This window comes from Cuculus canorus, chromosome 11 (genome assembly GCF_017976375.1).
Source record: "Cuculus canorus isolate bCucCan1 chromosome 11, bCucCan1.pri, whole genome shotgun sequence".
In the NCBI taxonomy this organism is placed as follows: domain Eukaryota; kingdom Metazoa; phylum Chordata; class Aves; order Cuculiformes; family Cuculidae; genus Cuculus; species Cuculus canorus.
In genome coordinates, this window is record NC_071411.1 from 6,152,365 (window position 1) to 6,173,921 (window position 21,557).

The 21,557-nt window shown below is 54.9% G+C and overlaps 3 protein-coding genes across 3 annotated transcripts; 2 read left to right on the plus strand and 1 right to left on the minus strand.

The window, feature by feature from the left end:
• Positions 1 to 271: 271 nt before the first annotated feature.
• Positions 272 to 6,205, plus strand: HMCES (5-hydroxymethylcytosine binding, ES cell specific). The gene is made up of 6 exons (XM_054077076.1): positions 272 to 594; positions 2,824 to 2,967; positions 3,316 to 3,435; positions 3,969 to 4,129; positions 4,557 to 4,749; positions 5,157 to 6,205. Exons 1-6 carry the CDS (start codon positions 412 to 414, stop codon positions 5,361 to 5,363), a joined length of 1,008 nt encoding a protein of 335 aa, XP_053933051.1. The 5' UTR covers positions 272 to 411; the 3' UTR covers positions 5,364 to 6,205.
• Positions 6,206 to 8,364: 2,159 nt separating this feature from the next.
• Positions 8,365 to 10,875, plus strand: LOC104068467 (histone H2A type 2-B). Its single transcript, XM_054077023.1, has 2 exons — positions 8,365 to 8,471; positions 8,544 to 10,875. Exon 2 carries the CDS (start codon positions 8,606 to 8,608, stop codon positions 8,984 to 8,986), a length of 381 nt encoding a protein of 126 aa, XP_053932998.1. The 5' UTR covers positions 8,365 to 8,471; positions 8,544 to 8,605; the 3' UTR covers positions 8,987 to 10,875.
• Positions 10,876 to 14,595: 3,720 nt separating this feature from the next.
• LOC104068456 (histone H1.10) lies at positions 14,596 to 15,798 on the minus strand. Its single transcript, XM_009571351.2, has one exon. It carries the CDS (start codon positions 15,678 to 15,680, stop codon positions 15,027 to 15,029), a length of 654 nt encoding a protein of 217 aa, XP_009569646.2. The 5' UTR covers positions 15,681 to 15,798; the 3' UTR covers positions 14,596 to 15,026.
• Positions 15,799 to 21,557: the final 5,759 nt, after the last annotated feature.

Here is a 21,557-nt window from a genome sequence, read left to right on the forward strand (position 1 = left end):
TCCGGTCCTGGCCCCACCTGCCCGGCGCTGGCCGGGGCCCTGTTAGCCACGCCCCCGTCGTTTTAACCACGCCCATTGTTTTGATCTGCTCATGCCCTTGTAGCCACGCCCTCTTCCCCTCTAGTCACGGCCCGTTCTCAATGGCCGTGTCTCATGTTCGCTCATGGCCACGCCCCCTTGTGTCACTGGTCACGCTCCTCTTCCCTCCTGGCCACGCCCCCATTCGCTCCTGGTCCCTCCTCTGCCAGTTGATGGACTGCCTCCCGTCCGCCCCGCTCCCATACGCGCTCCTGACACCTGTCCGCCTATGGCACCGCCCCTTGCCGCTCCTGGCCACGCCCCTTTGCGCCCCAGGTCACGCCCCCTGCCCCGTTGCCGGTGCCGCCGCGCAGAGCGGCGCGGGGCGGAGGGATGTGCGGGCGCACGGCGTGTTCCCTCGGCGCCGACAACCTCCGCCGGGCCTGCGCCTACCGCGACAGGCGGGGCCTGCGCCGCCAGCCCGAGTGGATCCAGGCGGAGCGGTACCAGCCCTCCTACAACAAGGGCCCGCAGTCCCGCGGCCCCGTGCTGCTCTCCCGCCGGCACCTCCACCAGGTACAGCGGGGCCGCGATCCCGGGGGGACTCCGGGGGCGCTGGGGGGTCCGGGCTGGGCTAGGACAGATGCTCTGGCTTCCCTCGGCCCAGCCCAGATTGCAAAGGGGACCCTCTCATTAGGATTTCTCTAATTGCAGAGGGGTCTTCTCTCGTTAGCATTTAGCTGCTTGCAAAGGTATCCCCTCTTCTTGGTATTTAACTATTGCGAAGGTATCTCCCCTCCTTAGTATTAATCTAATTGCAAATGTATCTCCCCTTGTTAGTATTTACCTAGTTGCAAAAGTATCTCTTCTCCTTAATATTTACTTGAGTGCAAAGGTATTCCCTCTCCTTAGTATTTATCTAATTGCAAAGGTATCCCCTCTCATTCATGTTTTTACCTGTTCCTAAGGAGGGTGGGGAATCGGTACCGCCCTTCCAGCGTTGAGTTGTGTTTAATGCAAAAATTCATCTACAAATGTTGAACCATGGTAGAATTTACTCCCAAATTTCTATAATCACTCTGCTGGTTTTATTCTGAGGCTTTATTTCAGTTCGTAGCGCCACTGAGGGCGCCCAGGTTGCACTCCTAGGAGGGAGGAGAGAAAAAAAAAATCTTGATTTTAGAGCTGTAAAATAACTGTACACCTGGGGCAACCGTTATTCCAGTTAATTTAAGCCACCCCAGGCAACCCGTGCAACTGCTTGTGCATCTCCTTTGGTTTCTGCATAAGAGGGTACCCAACGAGCTGCTGCTCTTTCATGTTCAGCGGGGTGAAGCTGGGCGCACTGAGTTGAAACGCTTCGGTCTAGGCTCTGTCTGCTCTCCCTCCGCTGGCCCGTGGGGCGGGGAAAGGGGCTGCTGCGCTTCACAGTGCCTACAGGCACGGAGGACCTGGTGGGATGCCATCAGGCATCTTTCGTACCCTGCTTTCCTGCCTTGGGATCCCACATCTCTCTGAGAGCAACCAAGGGGAGACCTGATCACTGCCTACAACTCCCTGAAAGGAGGTTGTAGCAAGGTGAGTGCCGGTCTCTTCTCCCAAGTGACAGCGATGGGATGAGAGGGAATGGCCTCAAGTTGCACCAGGGCGGGTTTAGATTGGATATTAGGAAAAATCTCTTCACTGAAAGGGTTCTCAGGCTCTGGCACGGCTGCCGGGGGAGGTGATGGAGTCACCATCCCTGGAGGTGTTTAAAAGGCAGGTGGACAAAGCGCATAGGGATGTGGTTTGGTAGTGGACAGGCACGGCTGGGCTTGATCTCAAAGGTCTTCTCCAATCAAGTGATCTATGATTCTAAGCCAGAGGAATACTGGCTGGGAGCACGATGTGGATTACAGACACCTGCGTGAGTGTCCGTCTCTGTTCCAGTTGTTGGATGTGGGTGCAGTGTAAGGTGCCCCTTTCTTTTTGGCTCCTGATCTGTAAGACTTTGCAAAACTGAGCAAATCCATGTCCGTATTTATATATAGACCTGTAGTAGGTGAATATACGTCTGTCTGCTGCAGCTCTTTGGGAGCAAAGGCCCAGCGGGGCCCCGCTCGCCCCGTCTGTGCGCTGCTTGGGGCTGGCAGAAAGCGAGATAGAGCTGGGGGGGGAAGTGAAAGCCACAAGCCGTCCCCCGTCCCCCGTTGTCCAGAGGCAGGTGATATGCAAAGCACAAGGAGTGAAAGTGAAGCGAAGCAAATCAACAGAAATCACGTTATTAAAATGAAGGTGAGACTTCCATCCTTTGGGATGCTCGCTGTAAAGAGTTTTGAGGACCTTAACACCGGCCTGACTTAACCACCTAGTTAAGAGCTGGGAAGCTCTTGTGTCTGAGCACTTCTCACTGAAGAAATCCCTTGTTCGTCCCTTTAGAGAGTCACTGGGCAAGCCTCACCGAGACACGCACTTACTGGTTATTTATTCCTGCAAAATATTCTTATGCTTTCAGCTGAAGGTTAATTCTTACAGGAAAGCCGTTAAGAATATGCAAAGGGCTATAATTAGTGGCTGTTTCTGCACTGTTTGCGAGTGGCATCCCTGCAAAATTGGCGCTGGAGGGGCTGCCCTCCAGCGTGGCTCTCGGCTGCCAAAATTGGCTGCCCCGCGTGGCTCTCGGCAGGGACACCGGCCTGTTCCCCCCTTGCAGGGGGAGAAACCGCTTTCGTGGGCTCTGCGAAGGCACTGTCTCAAGCTGTGGGGATGCTCCTGGTCCCTGCGCTGTGGCTTTGACCCGAGGTGTTTCTCTGTCTCGTTCAAAAGGATGCCGACTCCTCCGAGCGGGTCCTCATGGACATGCGTTGGGGCCTGGTTCCCTCCTGGTTCAAAAAGGACGACCCCTCCAAAATGCAGTTTAATACCTCCAACTGCCGCAGTGACACCATGCTGAAAAAGTCCTCCTACAAGGTGAGTTGCTGCTGTCTTTGTGTCCAGCTCGAAGAGATCTTGTAGTCGGCAGAACCAGAGCTGAAGTGTCTCCCTAGTGAGTACCAGTCACTGTTTGCCTGCTGCACAGAGAAGGATCCTCCTAAGTGAGTCCCTGTACTGCAGAGACAGTGGATTTCCTTAAAATAGAAGAAATTAAAATGTTGTTGCTGGTGAAACTCATCTTTCATCACAGTGCACGGTTGTAGTGTTCGTGTACCTCGTGGGGCAGTGTAGAGGAGCCCCAGGAGGGAGCGAGCTGCCCTCGTCCTCCCCCGTGGGCTGCCCGAGGCCACTGTTCACAGCTCACTTATGTTTTCTCTCCCTCAGGGTGCTCTCCTCAAGGGCAAGCGCTGCGTGGTCCTGGCAGATGGCTTCTACGAGTGGCAGCAGAACAGCGGGGGGAAGCAGCCGTATTTCATTTACTTCCCCCAGACCAAGGATGCTGTGGTACGGAGTCCCTCGTTGCATCTGAACACTCACACCCAGCTCTGAGCCCCTGCTCCAGCTGTGCCCCTCTCTTGGGCATCTCTGTTTCCCAAAGAGGCTCCATCCTGCAGTGGGCTCGGCACCCCAGCATCCCTCTGGGGCTGGCGGTCCCTGACACTGCAGTCCCCTGGCTGGAAACGGTGCTGCAGCGTCTCCGCCGTCACGCTCGCTGCTCCCCACATGCTGGATATTTGCATGGGTGGGCGATGTGTCTCTCAGGGGACGGGGCTGGGAGTTCCGCTACCTCTTTCCTTCTGCTGAATCAATGTCCAGAACGTTCAGAGGGAAGGAGGGTTCTGGCTTGACTGTGGGAAGATAAGGCTCCTGATACCTTTCCTGGAGTTACCTCGAATTAATAGCCAGGAAAGCCCTCAGATTTGTTCAGTCCATGACTTAGGTATGAGTTGTTGACCTGTGTGGCACTGGCAAGTCTGTGATGCTTCAGCTGCCCGTGGGTAGGCTCTGACCAGGGCCATGGGGTGTCTCTCCTGCAGGACGAGGGGAAGGAGGGAGATGAGGAATGGAAAGGATGGCGGTTGCTCACAATGGCTGGGATTTTTGACTGCTGGGAGCCGCCAGGAGGAGGAGAAACGCTATACACTTACACCATCATCACCGTGGATGCCTCCAAGGATGTGAGCTTCATCCATCACAGGCAAGTGAGAGCAAGGAAGAGGCAGGGGAGAAAAGTCGTGCCTTTGAACACCAGTCTGGCAGCACACAGGCAGGGAGTCCTGCCTCCTCATGATGCCCTTGGAGAAACACTACAACATTCCTGCTCGTTTCAGGTCACCGGCTCATGCCCTTTCCGTAAGTCACTATCTTTTTGTCCCAGCAGGCAGGGTTGGATCACTCTCTGCCTGACTGGGGCCAGGCGGTCAACCTTTCTTCCTCTTCCAGCAAAAGCAACTGCCTGAGTGAAGCGAATGCACACTCTGCCGTATAGAAAAGCATCCTCCTGCTTCAGTTTTCCCTGTTTCCTCCCAGGCTGCCAGCTCCTTGCTAGCTTACAAACCTGTCTTTTGCCTCCCTACCGTACCAGACCAGTGCTGGGCTTTGGCTCTGATTGTCTTGTCCCCTAGGATGCCTGCCATCCTGGATGGGGACGAGGCCATAAGGAAATGGTTAGACTTCGCTGAAGTGCCAACCCAGGAAGCAGTTAAACTCATCCAGCCCACAGAGAACATCGTTTTCCACCCAGTGTCTACCTTTGTCAACAACATCCGCAATAACGCGCCCGAGTGCCTCGCACGCATCGAGCTGGGAGCCAAGACGGTGAGGGCTGGCAGGGGCTTGGCAGGGGACAGCTTGGCCGTGGGGATGTCCCTGAGCAGGGACGGTACTGCCAGGTTGCAGGAGGGGCAGCAGCAGGCAGTGTCTGCAGGGCACGCCTGTGCTTGATGCTGGAATGCAGAGCCCTGAACAGATTCCCTTTGCTTCCAGAAATAAACTGTCACCCTGTGCCAGGACATCTCTGCCAAATGAGGCTAATTCCATGTGAAATGGGGCTTGGAACAAGGCTGTTCCCAGCAGCCTGGGGAACCTCCTGCAGATGTGCCTGGTTGCAGGCAGGGCTGTGGCTGCAGCTTCCACGTCCCGCTCTGGAGCAGCTCTCGCAGTTGCTGCCTGCCCTGCTCTCACCATGCTTCTCACTTCTCTCTTGCTCTCTTTTGTCTCTCCAGGAGGTCAAAACCACCCCGAGCAGCAAAGTGATGCTGGGCTGGTTAAAAAACTCCCAGGAGGGTTCTCCCCAGAAGAAAGAAAATGATTTGCCCCGGTGGACTAGTCAGTTCATCCACAACCCTTCGCCCAAGAAAACCAGCGCAGATATCCTGCAGCAGTGGCTGGGAAAGGAGGGAGAGCCAGCTGCAAAGAAGCGCAAGGCTTAGGCACTGTCTAGGATGGCTGGCCATCCTTTTTCCTCCTGTTTTCCCTAAGTGGGATGAGAAACACTTTTCGCAGATGGCTCTTGAGTTTCTCCAGGCCTCTCAGGTGTTGATTTGATGCTCTAGGTTGTTGTCTCTGTTCTTTGTGTTTTGTTAAAGGCTGGTGTTTGTCTTTGAAGGTTTTGGCCTTGTCTTGTGCTGACGGGAGTGGGTATAATCTGGTAGTCGCTTGTGCCAAGTCTAGATAAAGCCTTGAGAAGCATCTCAGCCTGCTGGGAAGGAGTAGCTTCTGCCTTCTGACAGTGTTCACAGCTCTTCTCTCTTCCCTTCTTCTCTTCCCTTCTTCTTTTCCCTTCTTCTCTTCCCTTCTTCTTTTCCCTTCTTCTCTTCCCTTCTCCTTTTTTTTTGGTATTAAACTGATACTTTTTCACTTAATTCCATATTAATTCTGTACAAATTCCTTTCGATTGCTCTTGCCCTCCAAGGGTGACTGCAGTACAGAGGATCATGCAGTGAGTTTTAGGAGGAACCCCCAGTCAGGGAGGGTCCGCCGCAGTCTTTGCACTCTGTACCAGCATTGCCCCATGAGTTTGTGGCTCCTGAACAGGGAGATGTTTAAGCAGGGCCTGGGAGGAACTGGGTTTTCCTTGGGTTTCCCTGCAGGCAGTGGGGTGGGACAGCGTGTCTTGGTCACGTTGTATGCACGATCATGTTGTTAATGAGATTTGAAGACTTAGAGAGGATTTTCTTGATCTGTGGAGGGATGCATTCTGCTTTCTTCATAAAGGTCATTCATCAAAGCCCAGATAACCAAAGTGCCGTTACAGAACAGCTTAGGGCAGCTGTTTTTGAGGTCAGGGATTTTGTAAACAGAGCCAGCTGTTACAGACCAAAAGCCTTATCCAGTGGGACCCTGGCTGGAGAGGAGTACATCCCTGGTATCAGAAACAATAAAATAGGATTAACAGGTTGACAGGGCGGTGCCCTTGTCCCTGTACGTGTCTGTGTCCCCCTTACCCATCCCATTGCTGCTGTCCTGCGGGCAGAGCACCGTTTGCTGAGCGGGAAACAGCTATGAGCTGCTAAGCTCTCAGGGTACCAGCAGCGCTGTGTTGCTGGAGGATTTCCATTTTCCAGTGCAAAATATTCCCTGGAGATTTATTCTGGGGCTCCCCTTAAATGCTGTGTCCCTGGGGAGCTGCAGGGATGGCTGTAGCTGCGGCTCGTCCCTGGGAAGGGATGGCAAAGCCGGAGCAGGAGCTGCAGGATGGGCACCCAGGAACACCTGAGCGCTTTCAGAGATAAATCCGTCTCTGAATCCCTCGCGTGCCACAGAGGCGGCTGAGCTCAGAAGGTCTCCTGGCTTATGGGAGACTGGAGGGGAGGATTAGGATTTCCAGCCAGAAAGCCTGTTGCGAGCTGGCTCCTCATCGATCACACAGCGACTTGAGGCAAGAGAGTCACATTAGCAGCTCTTGGGGGAATAAATAAGTCTTTCGGTGCTGGGGCTGCCACCTCAGTGCTTGTCCTTGCAGGAGCCACAAGGGAGGTTTCTCTCCCTGCCCAGCCATTGTTCCTGCAGGGTGAGCATCTCAGCTGCCTTGGCCTGGTTGCTGCTAACAGCAGATCAGGCTTTTCCAAAGGTCACCGGCTCATCTCACATTCATTTCAGGTCTCCAGTTGCTGTGGAGGGAGTGAAGATGCTGAATAGAGTGGAGGATGCTCACCTTTCCCAGCTCTGGGGAACATAATCCTTCCCTTGGGGAGGCAGGGATGATGCAAAGATGCAGAGTCCAGATGAGCTCCCTCCACGCTGTGAGCACCCCCAGCACCACTAAAAAAAATCCCCAAATGCTGAGAGTTTAACGAGGAGGTTTTATTGCTGAACTACACTGCCTTTAAACTGGAGGCTGGCTGCTCGCCCAGTCCAGCGCTTGCTCCTACCTGCTGAGGGGTGTGACCTAGCCCAAAAGCTGGCTTAGGAGCGACTGTCACCTTTGATCCATGATGCTCTGGCAGGGAGGGCTCTTCTCACTGGCATCCTCCTAGGTGAAGCATCCCACTGGATGGCGATTGGGTTGGACAAGGCAAAAGAGGCGGCTGATGAGGAACAGCACTGCTTGGACACCCATGGGGGCTCTGTAAAACCCTTCTGCCCTGCACCTTCAGTCCTGGCACAGCCAGGAAGGGGCTGCCAGGGTCCCTTCTATCTCAGGTCATGGATTCTGTGATTCTGGATGTGGGAGAGTGCTGGCCATGTTTTACTCCTGAGCAAATCAACCTGAGCTGCTGTGTAAAATGAGTAGTACCTCATCCACCCGCCTTTTAAACCCCTCCAGGGATGGGGACTTCACCACCTCCCAGTGCCCAAGAACACTTTTGGTGAAGAAATATCCAATCTGAACCTGCCTCGGCACAACCTGTCAACCAATTGATCCTATTTTATTGTTGCCCATACCAGGGATGAGCAACTGGGGTTGTTTAGCCTTGAGAAGAAGAGTCTGAGGGGAGACCTTATTGCTCTCTACAACTACCTGAAAGGAGGTTGGAGAGAGGATGGAGATGGCCTCTTCTCCAAAGTGACAGGACAAGGGGGAACGGCCTCAAGCTGCTCCAGAGGAGGGTCAGATTGGATATCAGGAAAAAAAATTTCACAGGAAGGGTCATTGGGCACTGGAACTGCCCAGCGAGGGGGTGCAGTCCCCATCCCTGGAGGGGTTTAACAGACGGGCAGACGAGATGCTGAGGGACACGGTTTAGTGGCAGATAGGAATGGTTGGATCCAATGGATCCAAGAGGTCTTTTCCGACCTGGTGATTCTGATTCTATCTGGTGCTAATTAGGAAGAATCCCTGTCTCCCGCCGCCCGGGCCGCGCTGGGCTCGGCGCTCCCCGCCGCGCGCTGCCCTGGGCGCCTGCCCCGCGGCGGAGCCGGGGCGCCGCGAGCCCTATGCAAATGAGGGATCGGCGCACTGACCAATCAGCGCCGAGGCGCCCGCGCCGCCAGCCAATGGGGAGCAGCGGCCGCTCTGTATCCGCGGCGCGGCGGCGGCGGTGCTGGCAGTGCGGCGGCGGGCGGCGCGCAGGGCGGAGCGGCGGCGGTTGCTGCGGGTAAGGGCGGCAGCGGCGGAGCGGGGCCGCGGCGCGGCGTTAGAGGCGTTAACGGCGTCTCTCTCCCCGCAGGCGCCGGGACCGTCTGTGCGCGGCGCTTCTCGCGGCGGCTGCGGGGCCGCTGCCTGCCGGCCATGTCGGGCCGGGGCAAGTCCGGCGGCAAAGCGCGGGCTAAAGCCAAGTCGCGCTCGTCGCGGGCCGGGCTGCAGTTCCCCGTGGGGCGGGTGCACCGGCTGCTGCGCAAGGGCAACTACGCGGAGCGGGTGGGCGCCGGGGCGCCCGTGTACCTGGCGGCCGTGCTGGAGTACCTGTCGGCTGAGATCCTCGAGCTGGCGGGCAACGCGGCCCGCGACAATAAGAAGACGCGCATCATCCCGCGGCACCTGCAGCTCGCCATCCGCAACGACGAGGAGCTCAACAAGCTGCTCGGCGGCGTGACCATCGCCCAGGGCGGTGTCCTGCCCAACATCCAGGCCGTGCTGCTGCCCAAGAAGACGCAGAGCTCCAAGAAGTGAGCGCTGCACTCCCCGGCCCCCTCCTCACCGTTGCCCTCCCTCCCCTCCAGTGGAGCTGGGGGTCCCCTTCCTACACTCCCAGCCCGGGCTGAGTGCGAGCCCTGGCAGCGCCCTCCTAGTCCTCCACTAGCCCCCCAGCCCAGTCTGGGTGCGAGCCCTGGTAGCCCCCTGCTATCCCTCCACCAGCCCCCCCAAGCCCAGGCTGCGGCAGAGTGCTGGGGGGGAGCATGGGCGAGGTCAGACCCTGCTTGTGCCCCCACCCTGCTCCTCTTTCCCCTGGAAGAAATGTTTTCAGAGGAGGCAGCTGGGTCACAGCTGGTGCTGTCGGTGGCATCTGGAGCCGTATGGTTGGGTCACGGTGCAAAGCTGCCGGTAGCTGCTGAGGATTGTTTTGACTGGCGTGAGGATGGACATGTGCATCCCCAGCTGCTTCTCCGCTCTGCCAGCCCTGGAGCTGTGCAGGGCCAGCCCTGTTTGCCACGGCGTGAGGATGGGACCGGCTGCTGCTGCACACCCTGCCCAGCGATGCCATCCCGGCTGCGCTGCTGCGGCAAGGGCGGAGGGCTGGAAAATGTGAAAAGGAGGAAAAGTTTCTCCGTTGGCAAGACTTGACTGTTAGTCTTAGCTTTGTTCCTGGTAAAGCTAGTGCATTGCCTACTGTAAAGAAGCTCTGGTCCTATTTATTTTAAGGTCTTATGTTTTGGGGTATCTCCCTGCAGAGTCTCCTTCCTGCAGCTCCCTGGCTCAGTGGGCGCTGGGGGGCTCAGTGGTCCCATGTGCCATGGGTCCAGCTGGCAGGCTGGGGCGGAGGGTGCAGTGACAAATCCCCTCAGAGAGCGTCGCAAGGTCAGGCGCCCGCTGGGAGCGGGAGCTGCCATCTTCTGCCGTGGCTCCCCTCCTCTCCCGCCTGCAGAAGCCCTTTGTGTCCCTGCGAGCTATGCTGTACCCTGGTTGCACTTCTGGAAATGACATGCTGTGGGGTTGTTTTTGTTGTTGTTTGTTTGTTCAACACTATTTCTGGTTCTGAGAAATAAAGTGATGATGATATCTGTTATCTGTAACCCTCTATGGATGAATGTTTATTTTTAAAAAGGACCCTAGAGTTCGTATTAAATCCCACTCTTAGCTAGCGCTGTATTTATTTAATGGCTGTGTGGATAACGTGCAAGCATGGGGACAGGCTAGCTGTCCCGTGACACCTGGAATAGCTGATGCAGAGACAACTTTCCTCGCTGCCCAGAGCAGCCTGCTTCTGTGGAGGCTGATAGTCGTGTGCATGCGGCATTGTTTAGGCAATCGGACCGTATACCTTCATAACATGTTTTTTAGGTGAAAAAAAAAAAAAGAGCAACTTCTATTTATGTGCTGTAAGTAGCATGTGTTCAACCTATGGAATGAGATGTTAATCTTGTGGATGAAGTAACTTGCCCTGGCTCTGAGTTTATTATTATCTAGAGTAGATGAACCTGGATGCTTGTCGAATGGTTTTATGAAGGGGTTTTTCACTCCGTTGTGGAACGTGGAAGCAGTATGTTCATTAATTGTGCTAATGGGGATGTGGACGTATCCTGCGGTTATGCTGGGGTATCCTGACCTTGGGGGGAAAGGGACAGTGGGGCACAGTCCTGCTGTTGTGGCATGGACCCCTGGGGTCACTCTCTCGTCTGTAAAGTGACTTACAGTCAGTGAGGTGGGGATGAGGGGCTTCCTTTTCACTGCCCATCACGGTGGTCATTGTGTCTGTATCTGAGTGTCTTGTTCTCTCCCCCTTGTTTTCTCCAGGACCAACGTTCTGTAAAACCCGGGAGAGCTTTGTATTTCTTAGAAAACGCAGAACTTGTGATAATGCAAAGAACGGTGCAAACCAAGTATCTGATTAAACTGGTTCCCTGTTGAATGTGCTGTGTCTTGTCACCTCACCAAACCTCCTGAACGTGGCAGCGGTCTGTAAGAGCAGGCTCTCTGGTGGCAGCTTGGTGTCTGGGCTGGGTCCTGCGTGCCCTTTGCTCAGATAAATAGTCTTTTCCCTACCCCTGGGATCAGATAAAACCCTTCTCCAACTCTTCTTGCTATGGGAGTGCAGCATTGCTCAGTTGCTCTGTCACCAGTGCCAGGAAGTCTGAGCTGTCCTTGGGCTGGGAGCAGCAAAGGAAGAGTGAGATTGGACCCAAGACCTTCCCCTGTGCTGGAGGTGCTTTCCCCACCCGATGGGCTGCACTGGGACCCTCTGGGTGACCTTGCAGGCAAGTAGGCAGAGAGAGGCTACATGAGAAAAGCTGATCCTGATGACACGGTAATATGTTTCTTACTCTGACAACCTCTCCATTTGTTGGACATGTCCCAGTTTGTTGTCCTGGTGGCTGCTCTGCAAGGCAGAGCTGCTCCCTGCTTGGGAGGGGTGTTTAGACAACTTCTAGTGTGGTCAAGGTTGGGTGTTGGCAAGGTCTGCACTGGGCTGTGAAAGGTGTAGGTCTGGAGCTGCTGGGCTGGTCTCCGTAGGGCAGTATTTCCGCCTCCTGCCCTGCCAAATGTGCTCTCCAGAACAGAGTATGGAGCAGCTGGGGATTCCCTGGGGCAAGGGACAGGCTGGGCTGCATGGCCGGGGCTGAGTAGCTCTGTAGCCACCCTGGCCGTTGTGTGGCTCTGCCCAGGCTGGGTGATGCCTGAGGCTATAACAAGGAGCTGGTGGCACAAGTAGTGTTCTCAATACTGAGCTCCAGCTGGGTTCTGAAATTCCTTTGCCACCCATGTGATGGACCAGCTGGGAAAGCAGGGCAGGCCAAAGGAAATCTGTCTTGCCAATCGTTGTAGAAATGCTTGGCCTTTATCACCTCCTAAACCTCACATCTGAACATCGTCGTCATGAGGGGAGTGGAAGTCTTGGTCTTTATTAGAAAGCCAGAATGGACTTTGTCACCTTCAAGCCTACAGCTCCCGAGATGGCTATCATGGCTTTCGGGAGCAGCGTTGCTGGTTCTGGTTCTTCTGGATGCTTCATAGAACCAGAGCAGCTGAGCTTATAAAACATAAAGGTCTTGGCTGAGTAGAGTCTTCCCAGAAGCTGTGTGAGCCTGGAGGGATGTCTGTCAGTCTTTGCTTCCCCTGACAACAGGACAAGGAGGCTGCAGGGCTCTTGCCACCTCTGGGAACCTGAAGGTGAGATAAGCACAGACTGGAACTGGAGGACGCTGCTGTGCCCCTCACCACAGAGCAGGGACTCCCCCAGCTCTGTATCTCTGCTCTGGGATTGGCTGTCTTTGTGTGAAGAGATGGGAGTAGCTTGACCTTGGAAATCCTCGAGGCTTGGGCTTCTCTCCAGGGCCCAGCCCTCGCAGCTGGCAGCACCCCTGGGAGCCTGCTCAGGGATGCTCCAGCATCACAGCTCCTGGCAGCCTCAACCTGTAAGGTGAGACACTGCCAGGCCCTCTGAGGGGTGAGGGCTCCAGCTGGGCCAGAATGGAGTGTCATGCTGCTGCCTTCCCTCTGCCCCCCCCCGTGCCACTGGTGGTCTAACTTCCAGGTAATGCTCCTCCTCAGGCAGAGCCTTGCCCTTGCTGGGTTGTGGTTGGTCTGAGCATCCCTCCTGGGGAGCCCTGTGCCTCCAGCTGTGTGTGCTCCAGGCAGCTGCTGACACCAAGACCAGCCAGGCCGCGGTGAGGGCGTCCCTTCCAGCCCTTCAGAACCTGCAGTGTCATTGGCTGACCAAAGAGCTGCCTGCAGGTCAGAGCTGGAATGCAGCAGCTCTCCCAGTCCCTGAGGTTGCTGGCAGGTGCTCAGGAGCGGCGTGAGACTCGCGGGGGCAGCGGGACAGTGCCTGGCCTGCCCTAGCAGCTGCCTCTCCCAAACACTGCCCCAGAAGGAAGCTGCGGCCTCCCAGAAGCAGAGCATGGCTGGTCCCTTTCAGGAGCACGGCTGCCTTCCGTTGCTGAATCGAGCTGATGAGTCTTTGAAACTCACTCCCCTTCTCTCTGCTTGTACTCTAAGGGGCACAGGGATAAAGCAGCTGTGGGCTGGGCCCCGGAGGAAGGGAGCTGCTTCTTTCCCGGGAGCACCCAAGGACCCTATTGTCACCTGGGGTTGTGGCTGTCCCTGGCTGCTGCCCCTCTGCCCCCTCCTTGTGGAGCTCTTGTGCATTGGCTGATTGATGCGTGCTGTGCTCCCAGGCACCGGCAGCACATTGATGCTCTAGATACAGCCCCTTGGAAAGGCTGGCAGCAGCTCTGGGGTGATGCTCCTACTTGATGCTCTCTTCCCACTCTTGCTGGGCTGGACCGTGGTGTTTGGCTGTTGCTGACAGCTAGAGCGACAGCCGGACTGGTCTGAGGGCAGCACTGTCCTGCTGGAGGCTTAACCACAGCAGAGCTGTGAGGTACGTTACAGCCACAGCACCAGCCTCCACGCCTGCTCGCTTTCCTGCCGCTGAGAGTACATGTGTGGGCCCAGCTCCTTTTTCCTCTCTCTTCTGCAACCCCAGCATCAACTGAAGATCTCCGGTATGTGGAGGGTGATGAGTGGGGAGCTGTGTGCTCAGCCCTCGCCCCCGTGCTCCTGCAGCCACGCAGAACAAGATGGCCCAGATCCCTGGCAGGGCTTTATGCAACCTCACTGATGCGAGCTATAAATAGGCACAGCTATGGAGGCAAGGGGTGGCTCTGCGGGGCCTCTGCTCCCAGTGCCTTCCCTGTGCATGCAGCAGGAACCCCTGCTCCTGGGGAAAAACCTCCCTGCAGCTGGGGCTCCTGGGAAGGGATGGGGATGGGTGCTGTGGGAGCTGCTCCCTGCTGACCTGGGGGCTGTGGGGGCCAATTGCCAACTAAGGGGATCCCCACCTGGGTACCCCTTCAGCATCCCTGCTGTTCAGGGAGCTCTGCCGAGTGCAGCTGCACAGGAACTGCTCTCCACGGCATAAGAATCATAGAATGGTTTGAGGTGAAAGGGATCTCAAAGCCCATCCAGTTCCAGACCCTCACCGGATCAGGTTGCTCACAGCCTCATTCAGCCTAGCCTTGAACACCTCCAGGGATGAGGCAGCCATGACTTCTCTGGGCAACCTGGGCCAGTGCCTTCCCACCCTTATAGTGAAGGATTTCTTCCTAATGTCTGATTTAAGTCCTTCCCCTTCCTGGCTCCTCTTCTCCTGCCCTCCCTGGTGGCAACAGCTTCCCCGCCTCGCGCCCACTCGCTCAGCACCCTCTGCGCGGGCAGGGCCTCCCAGTGCCTGCAGGCAGCACAGAATGGCGTTTTTTAACAATTTATTTGAATCGACGATAAATGAAAAGAGAAAAAAAAAAAACCCACAAAAACAAACCCAAAAGACAACCAAAAAACCCCACCCTCCCTCAAAAAAAAAAACCAACCAAAACTGACCCCCAAAAAAAAACCCAGTTAAAAAAAACCCAACCAAACAACCCAATGAAAGGCGATGGGCGCTGCACCCCGTGTCCCCCCGCGCTGCTCCGCCGCAGCCAATCGGTGCGCGGTTACCATGGCGCGGGGCGCGGCCAATAGGGGGCACCGCTGCCACAGAACCGGGTCTCCGCAGCCAATAGGGGGCGCCGCTGCCATAGAACCGGGTCTCCGCAGCCAATAGGGGGCGCCGCTGCCGCGGCGCCACAGCCAATAGGGGGCGCCGGTGCGTTTCGAAATGGCAGCGGGCGGGGGCGCGGGAAGCCGGGACGCGGCCCACGTGGCGCAGCGGGAGCGGCGGCGCCGCAAAATGGCTGCTATGGAAACCGGGCTGGGGCAAAAAAAAACAACAACCCTGTGAAGCACCGGGAAAGGGGGAAGGAGATGGGGAGGGGTCGGTAACCGTCTACACGAGGGGAAGGGCACGGCAAAGAGGAAAAAAAAACCAAAAGGGCGCGATGGGGGAGAAGCCGAGGGAAGGGGGGGCGGCCGCAGCCCCGCTCACTGCGCACAGCGGCGGCTGCGGAGCCGAGTCAGCGACACAAAGACAAAGCGGGTCCCTGGGGTCCGTCCTCAGCGCAGTCCGTGCCGCGGGGCCCACAGTCCGGGGACGGCGGGGACGCCTTCCCCGCTCTCATGCCTTCCTGCTCTTGAGCGCCTTGGGCTTTGCCGACTTCTTCACCTTCTTGCCCCCGGGCGAAGCGGCTCCCTTCTTAGCGGCCTTCTTGGCTTTGCCCTTGTCTCTCGCCGCCGCGCCGCTAGCTCCCTTCTTGTGGGATTTCTTCTCGGGCTTCCTGCTGCTCCCAGCCGCCGGCTTCTCCGCCCGCCGGGACGTGGACGCCGTCGCCTTCTTGTGGGACTTGTGGGCGCTGCTGCCCGCGCCGGCGTCGCCGCCGCCTTCCAGCTTCTTTCTATTTAGCTTGAAGGAGCCGTTGGCGCCGGTGCCCTTGACCTGGAGCAGCGTGTCGTTCTGCACAAGCGCCTTGATGGAGTACTTCAGGTAGGTCCTGCCGTTCTGCTGGTCGAACCAGGCCACCTTCTTGGCCTCATTATAAATCTTAGCCAACGAAGAACCGTTGCGCTCACCCAGCTTGCGGATCGTCTCCACCACTAGCTGGCTATATTTGCCCGGCTGATTTTTTTTCTTGTTGTTTTTCTTTTTCTTCGACGGCGACAGCGAGGAGCCGCCGCCTTTCGCCTTCCTAGCGGCTCCTTTCTTCTCCGGGCCCAGGGGCGCCTCCTCCGCCTCGGTCAGGGGCAGATCGGCTTCTTCCAGCTCCACCGACATGGTGCCGGGGGCCACGGGTCGGGGGGCCAGGGGGCCAGCGGCGGCGTGGCGGCAAGCTCTACTCTCGATCTCGGCTCCACTCGGCGCCGCCGCCGCCGCGTTCTGGAGGGGCGGGCACCACCACCTCCCCTTTATATGAGCGCGGGGCGGACCACGTTGAGAACAACAACAGCCTGGTCCGCCGCCAGCTCCAACTTGTGCTTCTTGGGGCCCTTTCGCGGGGCTCCCGCGCGGCCGCCGCCGGCCCCCCCGCCGCGCCGCCCGCCCCGCCGCGCGCGCCCCGCCGCCCCCGACCCCGCCACTGCCCCCCCGCGCGCCGCCGCGCGCCGCACGCCGTCCCCCGCCGCGATTTCGGGGGCGCGCCCGGCGCGGCGACCGCAACGAGGATGGGGGCACTCGGCGCGGCGGCGGCTGCAGCCCCTCATCGGCCCCCCCGCGGTTCGCCGCCGCCGCCGCACGACGCCCAAGAGGGGCCACCACCGGGAGAGGGTGGCGGCGGGAGGCGGGGGGCAGCGGCGGCGGCTCCGGACCCGGGTTCTCCGCGGGGAACTAACACAGGCGACGCCCTCCCGCGGCCGCCGGCTGCAGCGCCGAGACGCCGCGACGAGGCCGGGGGTCCCCGCCCCGGCAACGGGGGCCGCCCCCCTACCGACCCCCACGCTGGCGGCAGCCCAGGCGGGGCCCCCGATGGGGGGGCGTGAGTGTCCAGTGTGCCCCCACCCCCACCCCCCCCAGCTGCCATCGCCCCGCAGTGGAGAATGCGGGCAGCGCGGCGGGACCTGCGGGGCTGGGAGCTGGGGGTCCGGGCGGAGCTCCGGCGGGGCACAGTGCGGGGGGTGTTGCACCGCTGCCGCCCCCGTAGCCTCGCCGCGCCGCCGGGGGGAGAGCGGCTACCCCTGGCTGCAGCTCTGCGGGGGCTGGGGGTGGCGGCAGCGGAGCTTGCCTCCTCGATGCACTTCCCCCCCAAATCCCACCGTGGGCACCGGATTTCTTGGGGAGAGGGAGGGCATGCACAGCCTTCCCCTTGCAGAGAGCCTGGGGAGAGTGGAGCCGTGGGGTCACCCCACCGCGGCGGGTCGCGGCTGTGAGAGCGCGGGGGCGTCCCCAGGGACATGCACAGGGCTGTGCACACGCATACACACACCTACACACGCGTATACATGCACATACACACGCATGCACACCTACATATGCACACTCACTCACACACACGCCCTCTCGCACTCCGCCCCCCGCCCACGCCGCGCCGAGCCCGCACAGCCCCACCACCTCCCCTTCCTCCTCCTCTCCCCTTCCCCCGCTCCTCTCCGCCATTTCCCTCGCCTTAGCGGGGGTCCCCGGGGCGGATCTTGCCCTGCCGTGCCCCCTCCCCGTCCTGCCGCGGGGTGCCCTGTCCCCCCTCCCGGGTGAGAGCCCCCGTAACAGCGGGGCTGGGCCCCCCGCGCCGTGCCGGCCGGGCCCCTGCGAGGAGCTGTGTGCGGGCTCGGCGGGGGCAGGAGCGGGGGGGCGCTGGCTTGGGAGGGGGGAACCCCGGCACCCCTGAAACGAGTCCCCGGGGAGCAGCACCCTCGCCTTCCCGGGACACGGCACCCGGCTGCGACGGGGGTGGAGGTTGTCCGTGTGTGTGTGTGAGTGTGTGTATGTGCACATCTGTGTGTGCATGTGTCTGTATGTATGTGTGTTTGTGCGTGTGTGTCTGTGTCCGTGTGTGTGTGCATGTATGTTTGTCTGTGTGCATGTGTGTATGTGCATATCTGTGTATGTATGTGTTTGTGTGCATGTGTGTCCGTGTGTGCATGTATGTGTGTTTGCATGTGTGTGTGCATCTGTGTGTGCATGTGTGTACGTCTGTGCATGTGTGTGTGTCTGTGCATGTTTGTGTGTGCACATATCTGTGTGTGAATGTGTGTGTGCATGTCTGTTGTCTTGAGTGTGTGCCTGCGTGTCTGTTCACGTGTCTGTGTGCGTCTGTGTGTGTGCATCAGTGTCTGTGTGCCTGTGCGTGTCTGTGTGTGCATATGTGCCTTTGCATGTCTGTGTCTGTCTGTGTGCATGTGTGTCTGCATGTTTGTGTACCTACATGTGTGTCTGTGATTGTGCATGTCTGGTGTGTGTGTGCACGTGTGCATGTCTGTGTGTGCATGTGTCTCTGTGTGTGTGTGTATGTATGTCTGCATGTCCTTGTGTGCATCTGTGCATGTCTATGTCTGTGTGCACGTCTGTGTCTGTGTGTGCATCTGTGTCTGTCTGTGCATGTCTGTGTGTGTGTTTAGATACATGTGTGAAACACACAAAGGTGAGTGTCTCCCTGTGCAGGTGCAATGCTGTGACCAAGTGGACGCTGCCAGCTGAGCTGGCTGTGCAGGATGGCTGTGTAGGGGACTGGGTGTATCACGTGTGCATTAGGTATTTGTAATATAGAATAGTTATTGTTTATTGTAATTGCTATAAATGTGATAAATCTCATGCACGTGAACACTTAGGTATGTATTTAAAAAATATCAACATAAACATACACATATTTAAATAAAATATAGCTGGGAGGCAGTGCTGTGGCCTCGTGCCCAGCTGCGAGCGCCTGCAGCGAGCACAGGGACTCACACACTCACACACACACTTCACTCCCTCCCCACAAAGATGTGGCAGAAATAGAACATACACATATAAAAATAGGAATATATATATATATATTTGAACGAAATATCTGAGTGGAGGCTCAGTGTGTGTATTTAGTGTGTGTATGTGTGCGCACATGTGCTTAGAGAGAAAGAATGGGAGAAAGTAGCCCAAATACAGCCCACCCACCCTATATAGGTACTAATATGGACACAGAGAGTGTCTCTTGCTCACACGTATGTCTCTCATATACCTTTATACATACGTAAAGAGAGCTGTTCACAAACACACACACGCGTCTCTCTCTCTCACGTGCTCTGTACGTCCATATATACCTGTACAGAGAACGTGAGGTGTTCTCACACAATTACTCTTGCAATATACACACATATATAGGCTTATATATTTATAAACATATACATACAAACACACCTGCCACACACTTCTATCTCTGGGTGTATATATATATATATATATATATATATATACATATAGAAAGAGAGTGTGAGAGGCTCATGCAGTTCTGTCACTACACATGCCTGTAAACATATATACGCATATATAGAAATGAACACATCTATGCATAACATATGCATATATACTGATCTGGGGTGAGAGACCTGTTGTCTCTCTTACACACTCTTTTCTCTCTCTTGGCCCCTTCCTGTATGCACACACATCCACACATGCAGCAAGCGTGAGCGTGCGATATTTCGCACACTACTCCCCAGATGTATGGAACTGCATATATATGTCTATACTGAGCTGTTCACACACAAATACAGGTGTGTGGCAGTGGTCTCTCACCCTGTATATATACATATATCCACAGATACACACATACATAGAGCGAGAAAGAGCTCACGCTCTTTCTCTTGCTCCTTCTATACAGATTTATGCATATTTATGTGTATATACTGAGAAAAAATTGATAGGAATGGTTGGACTTGATGATCCAAGAGGTCTTTTCCAACCTGGTGATTCTATGATTCTAAAAGAGCAAGAGCTATTCTCTCACCCACACGAGTTCAATCACTCTATCTCTCCCTACCCCATATACAAGGATAACCTCTGGGCTGCGTAAATGTATGCATATATATGTGTGTGTGTATATATGCCCTCTCTCTGTACGGATATTCATAGGGAGAGAGGAAATGAGTGTTTCTCATACACAAACCACTGTCTCTTCCTATAGAGGTGCATATATACCTGTATATGTATATACATTGAGGCTGTTCACACGTGTATGCATATATAGGTGTATGTATATATATACATATTCTATGTATACATACTCTATATACATACATACACTCTCTATGTGTATATATGCATATATATGTGTATAATTAAAGACAACACTGCTTACACAAACACATACTATTCTCTCTCCATGTATTTACATATATACCGAGCTGTTTTCACATACGATAGTCCATATATATATGCATTTATACAGATATACTTTATATACAGCGTTGTTCACACACATAATTCACTACCTGCATGGACTGGGAGCGAGCTGGTCATACGCACACAGATAATGTGTATATAGAGAGGGGAGAGAGCTGTTCACACACATAATTTCCTCACTACATGTATGTATAGACATATTCTTAGGGCAAGAGCACTGTTCACATTCTCTTGCATTACATAGTCATACATATAGATGTGTGTATATATACACAGAGCACTGTTCTGTCTTTCTCACCCACACACTCCCCCTTCTCTTTCCGTACACATATCTATACAGACACATGCATAGATACGATATATGTGTATATATACAGAGCAAGCAGTTCCCAAACACACACAATTCTCTCCCTATATTTGCATACATACATATATAATGAAAGATAGAGCTGTTCTCTCTCACACACATGCTTCTCTCTCTTGAATGAGATATAGATGCATATATTTATGCACATATGTAGAGAGAGGGAGTGTGAGAGCTGTTCACACACCCACACGTGAAGTTCTCTGTCACAATATATGAACACATATATATAGAGAAAGGGGGAGAGTGCTGTTCCACCAAACAATAGTCTCCCTACACATGTATGTACACGTGTATTCTAGTATGGAGAGAGAGATTTACTTTCTGACACGCTCCTCTTTCTTTCTGTCTGTCAATATGCACATAAATATCTATCTATCTATATAGAGATATATGCACATACACACACACAGAGACACACTACCCCCCCCTACAGAAAACCGTGTATCTACAGCTCTGTTTAGCTGCTCACACACAAAAGCATGTGCAGTATATTCTCTGCGTAGATACCCGGACACAGTGAGAGAGCTGTTCGTACACATTCTCTTTTGCTATAGATATATATTTTGACATACATAGGGAACAAAATGAGCAAGAACGATTTATACGCACCCATTTTCCATCACTCTCTCTCCTCCCCCGCCCCATACACATGTATAATCTCTGGGGTGCATAAATATATGCATATATATATTTAAATACAGCAATATATTCTTTCTGTATCTCTGTGCGTAAGTAGGGGCAGCAAGAGCCATTCTCTCACACACTTCTCTTGCTCTATATATATGAATGTATAGATGTATATTTACATACATCATTAGAGTGTATGTTTACACAAAACCACCCTATTCTCTCTCACTATATACACATATGTATATACCTAGTGAGCTGCTTTCACACGCTCTTGCTATACATATACCTATATATATACATATATATGCATACATACATATATATGTGTACACATAGATGTGATCTATGTATAGACTGCTGTTCTCACACCCTTGTCTCACTACATACACTCAGTTAATGCCATTTTCTTTCTATACACACACACACACATCTATTTATAGACATACATATGTACAGAGACAGCTGTTCACGTGCACAATCAGACAGTTCTCTCTTCACACACACATAGAGCCCATTGCAGGAGGATTGGAACTAGATGATCTTTAGGGTCCCTTCCAACCCAAACTATTCTGATTCTATGATATAGAATTAGATACTTGGGATGGAAGGTCTTTCTTTTTCAGATACATTTGCCTACATGCTTGAGAAAAAGAGCTTTTCAAACACACATGCACTCACAGATGCATTTTCTGTCAGTATCGCTCTCTCTTGCTCTCCCTCCCCCCATGGATAATCTCTGGGGTATATAAATATATGCAGATCTATGCTTATATCTCGATATGTATGCTCTATGTATATACATATGAAGAGAGCAAGTGATGGCTGTAGTCACGCACAAAATACTCTCATGA

Excerpts from the sequence above, each read along its gene's own strand:
- HMCES (XM_054077076.1), top strand. The coding sequence starts at position 412 with ATGTGCGGGCGCACGGCGTGTTCCCTCGGCGCCGACAACCTCCGCCGG. Across the intron at positions 2,968-3,315 it reads TGAAAAAGTCCTCCTACAAG|GGTGCTCTCCTCAAGGGCAA; the intron begins GTGAGTTGCTGC and ends TCTCTCCCTCAG. Across the intron at positions 4,750-5,156 it reads TCGAGCTGGGAGCCAAGACG|GAGGTCAAAACCACCCCGAG; the intron begins GTGAGGGCTGGC and ends TTGTCTCTCCAG.
- LOC104068467 (XM_054077023.1), top strand. The coding sequence starts at position 8,606 with ATGTCGGGCCGGGGCAAGTCCGGCGGCAAAGCGCGGGCTAAAGCCAAG.
- LOC104068456 (XM_009571351.2), bottom strand. The coding sequence starts at position 15,680 with ATGTCGGTGGAGCTGGAAGAAGCCGATCTGCCCCTGACCGAGGCGGAG.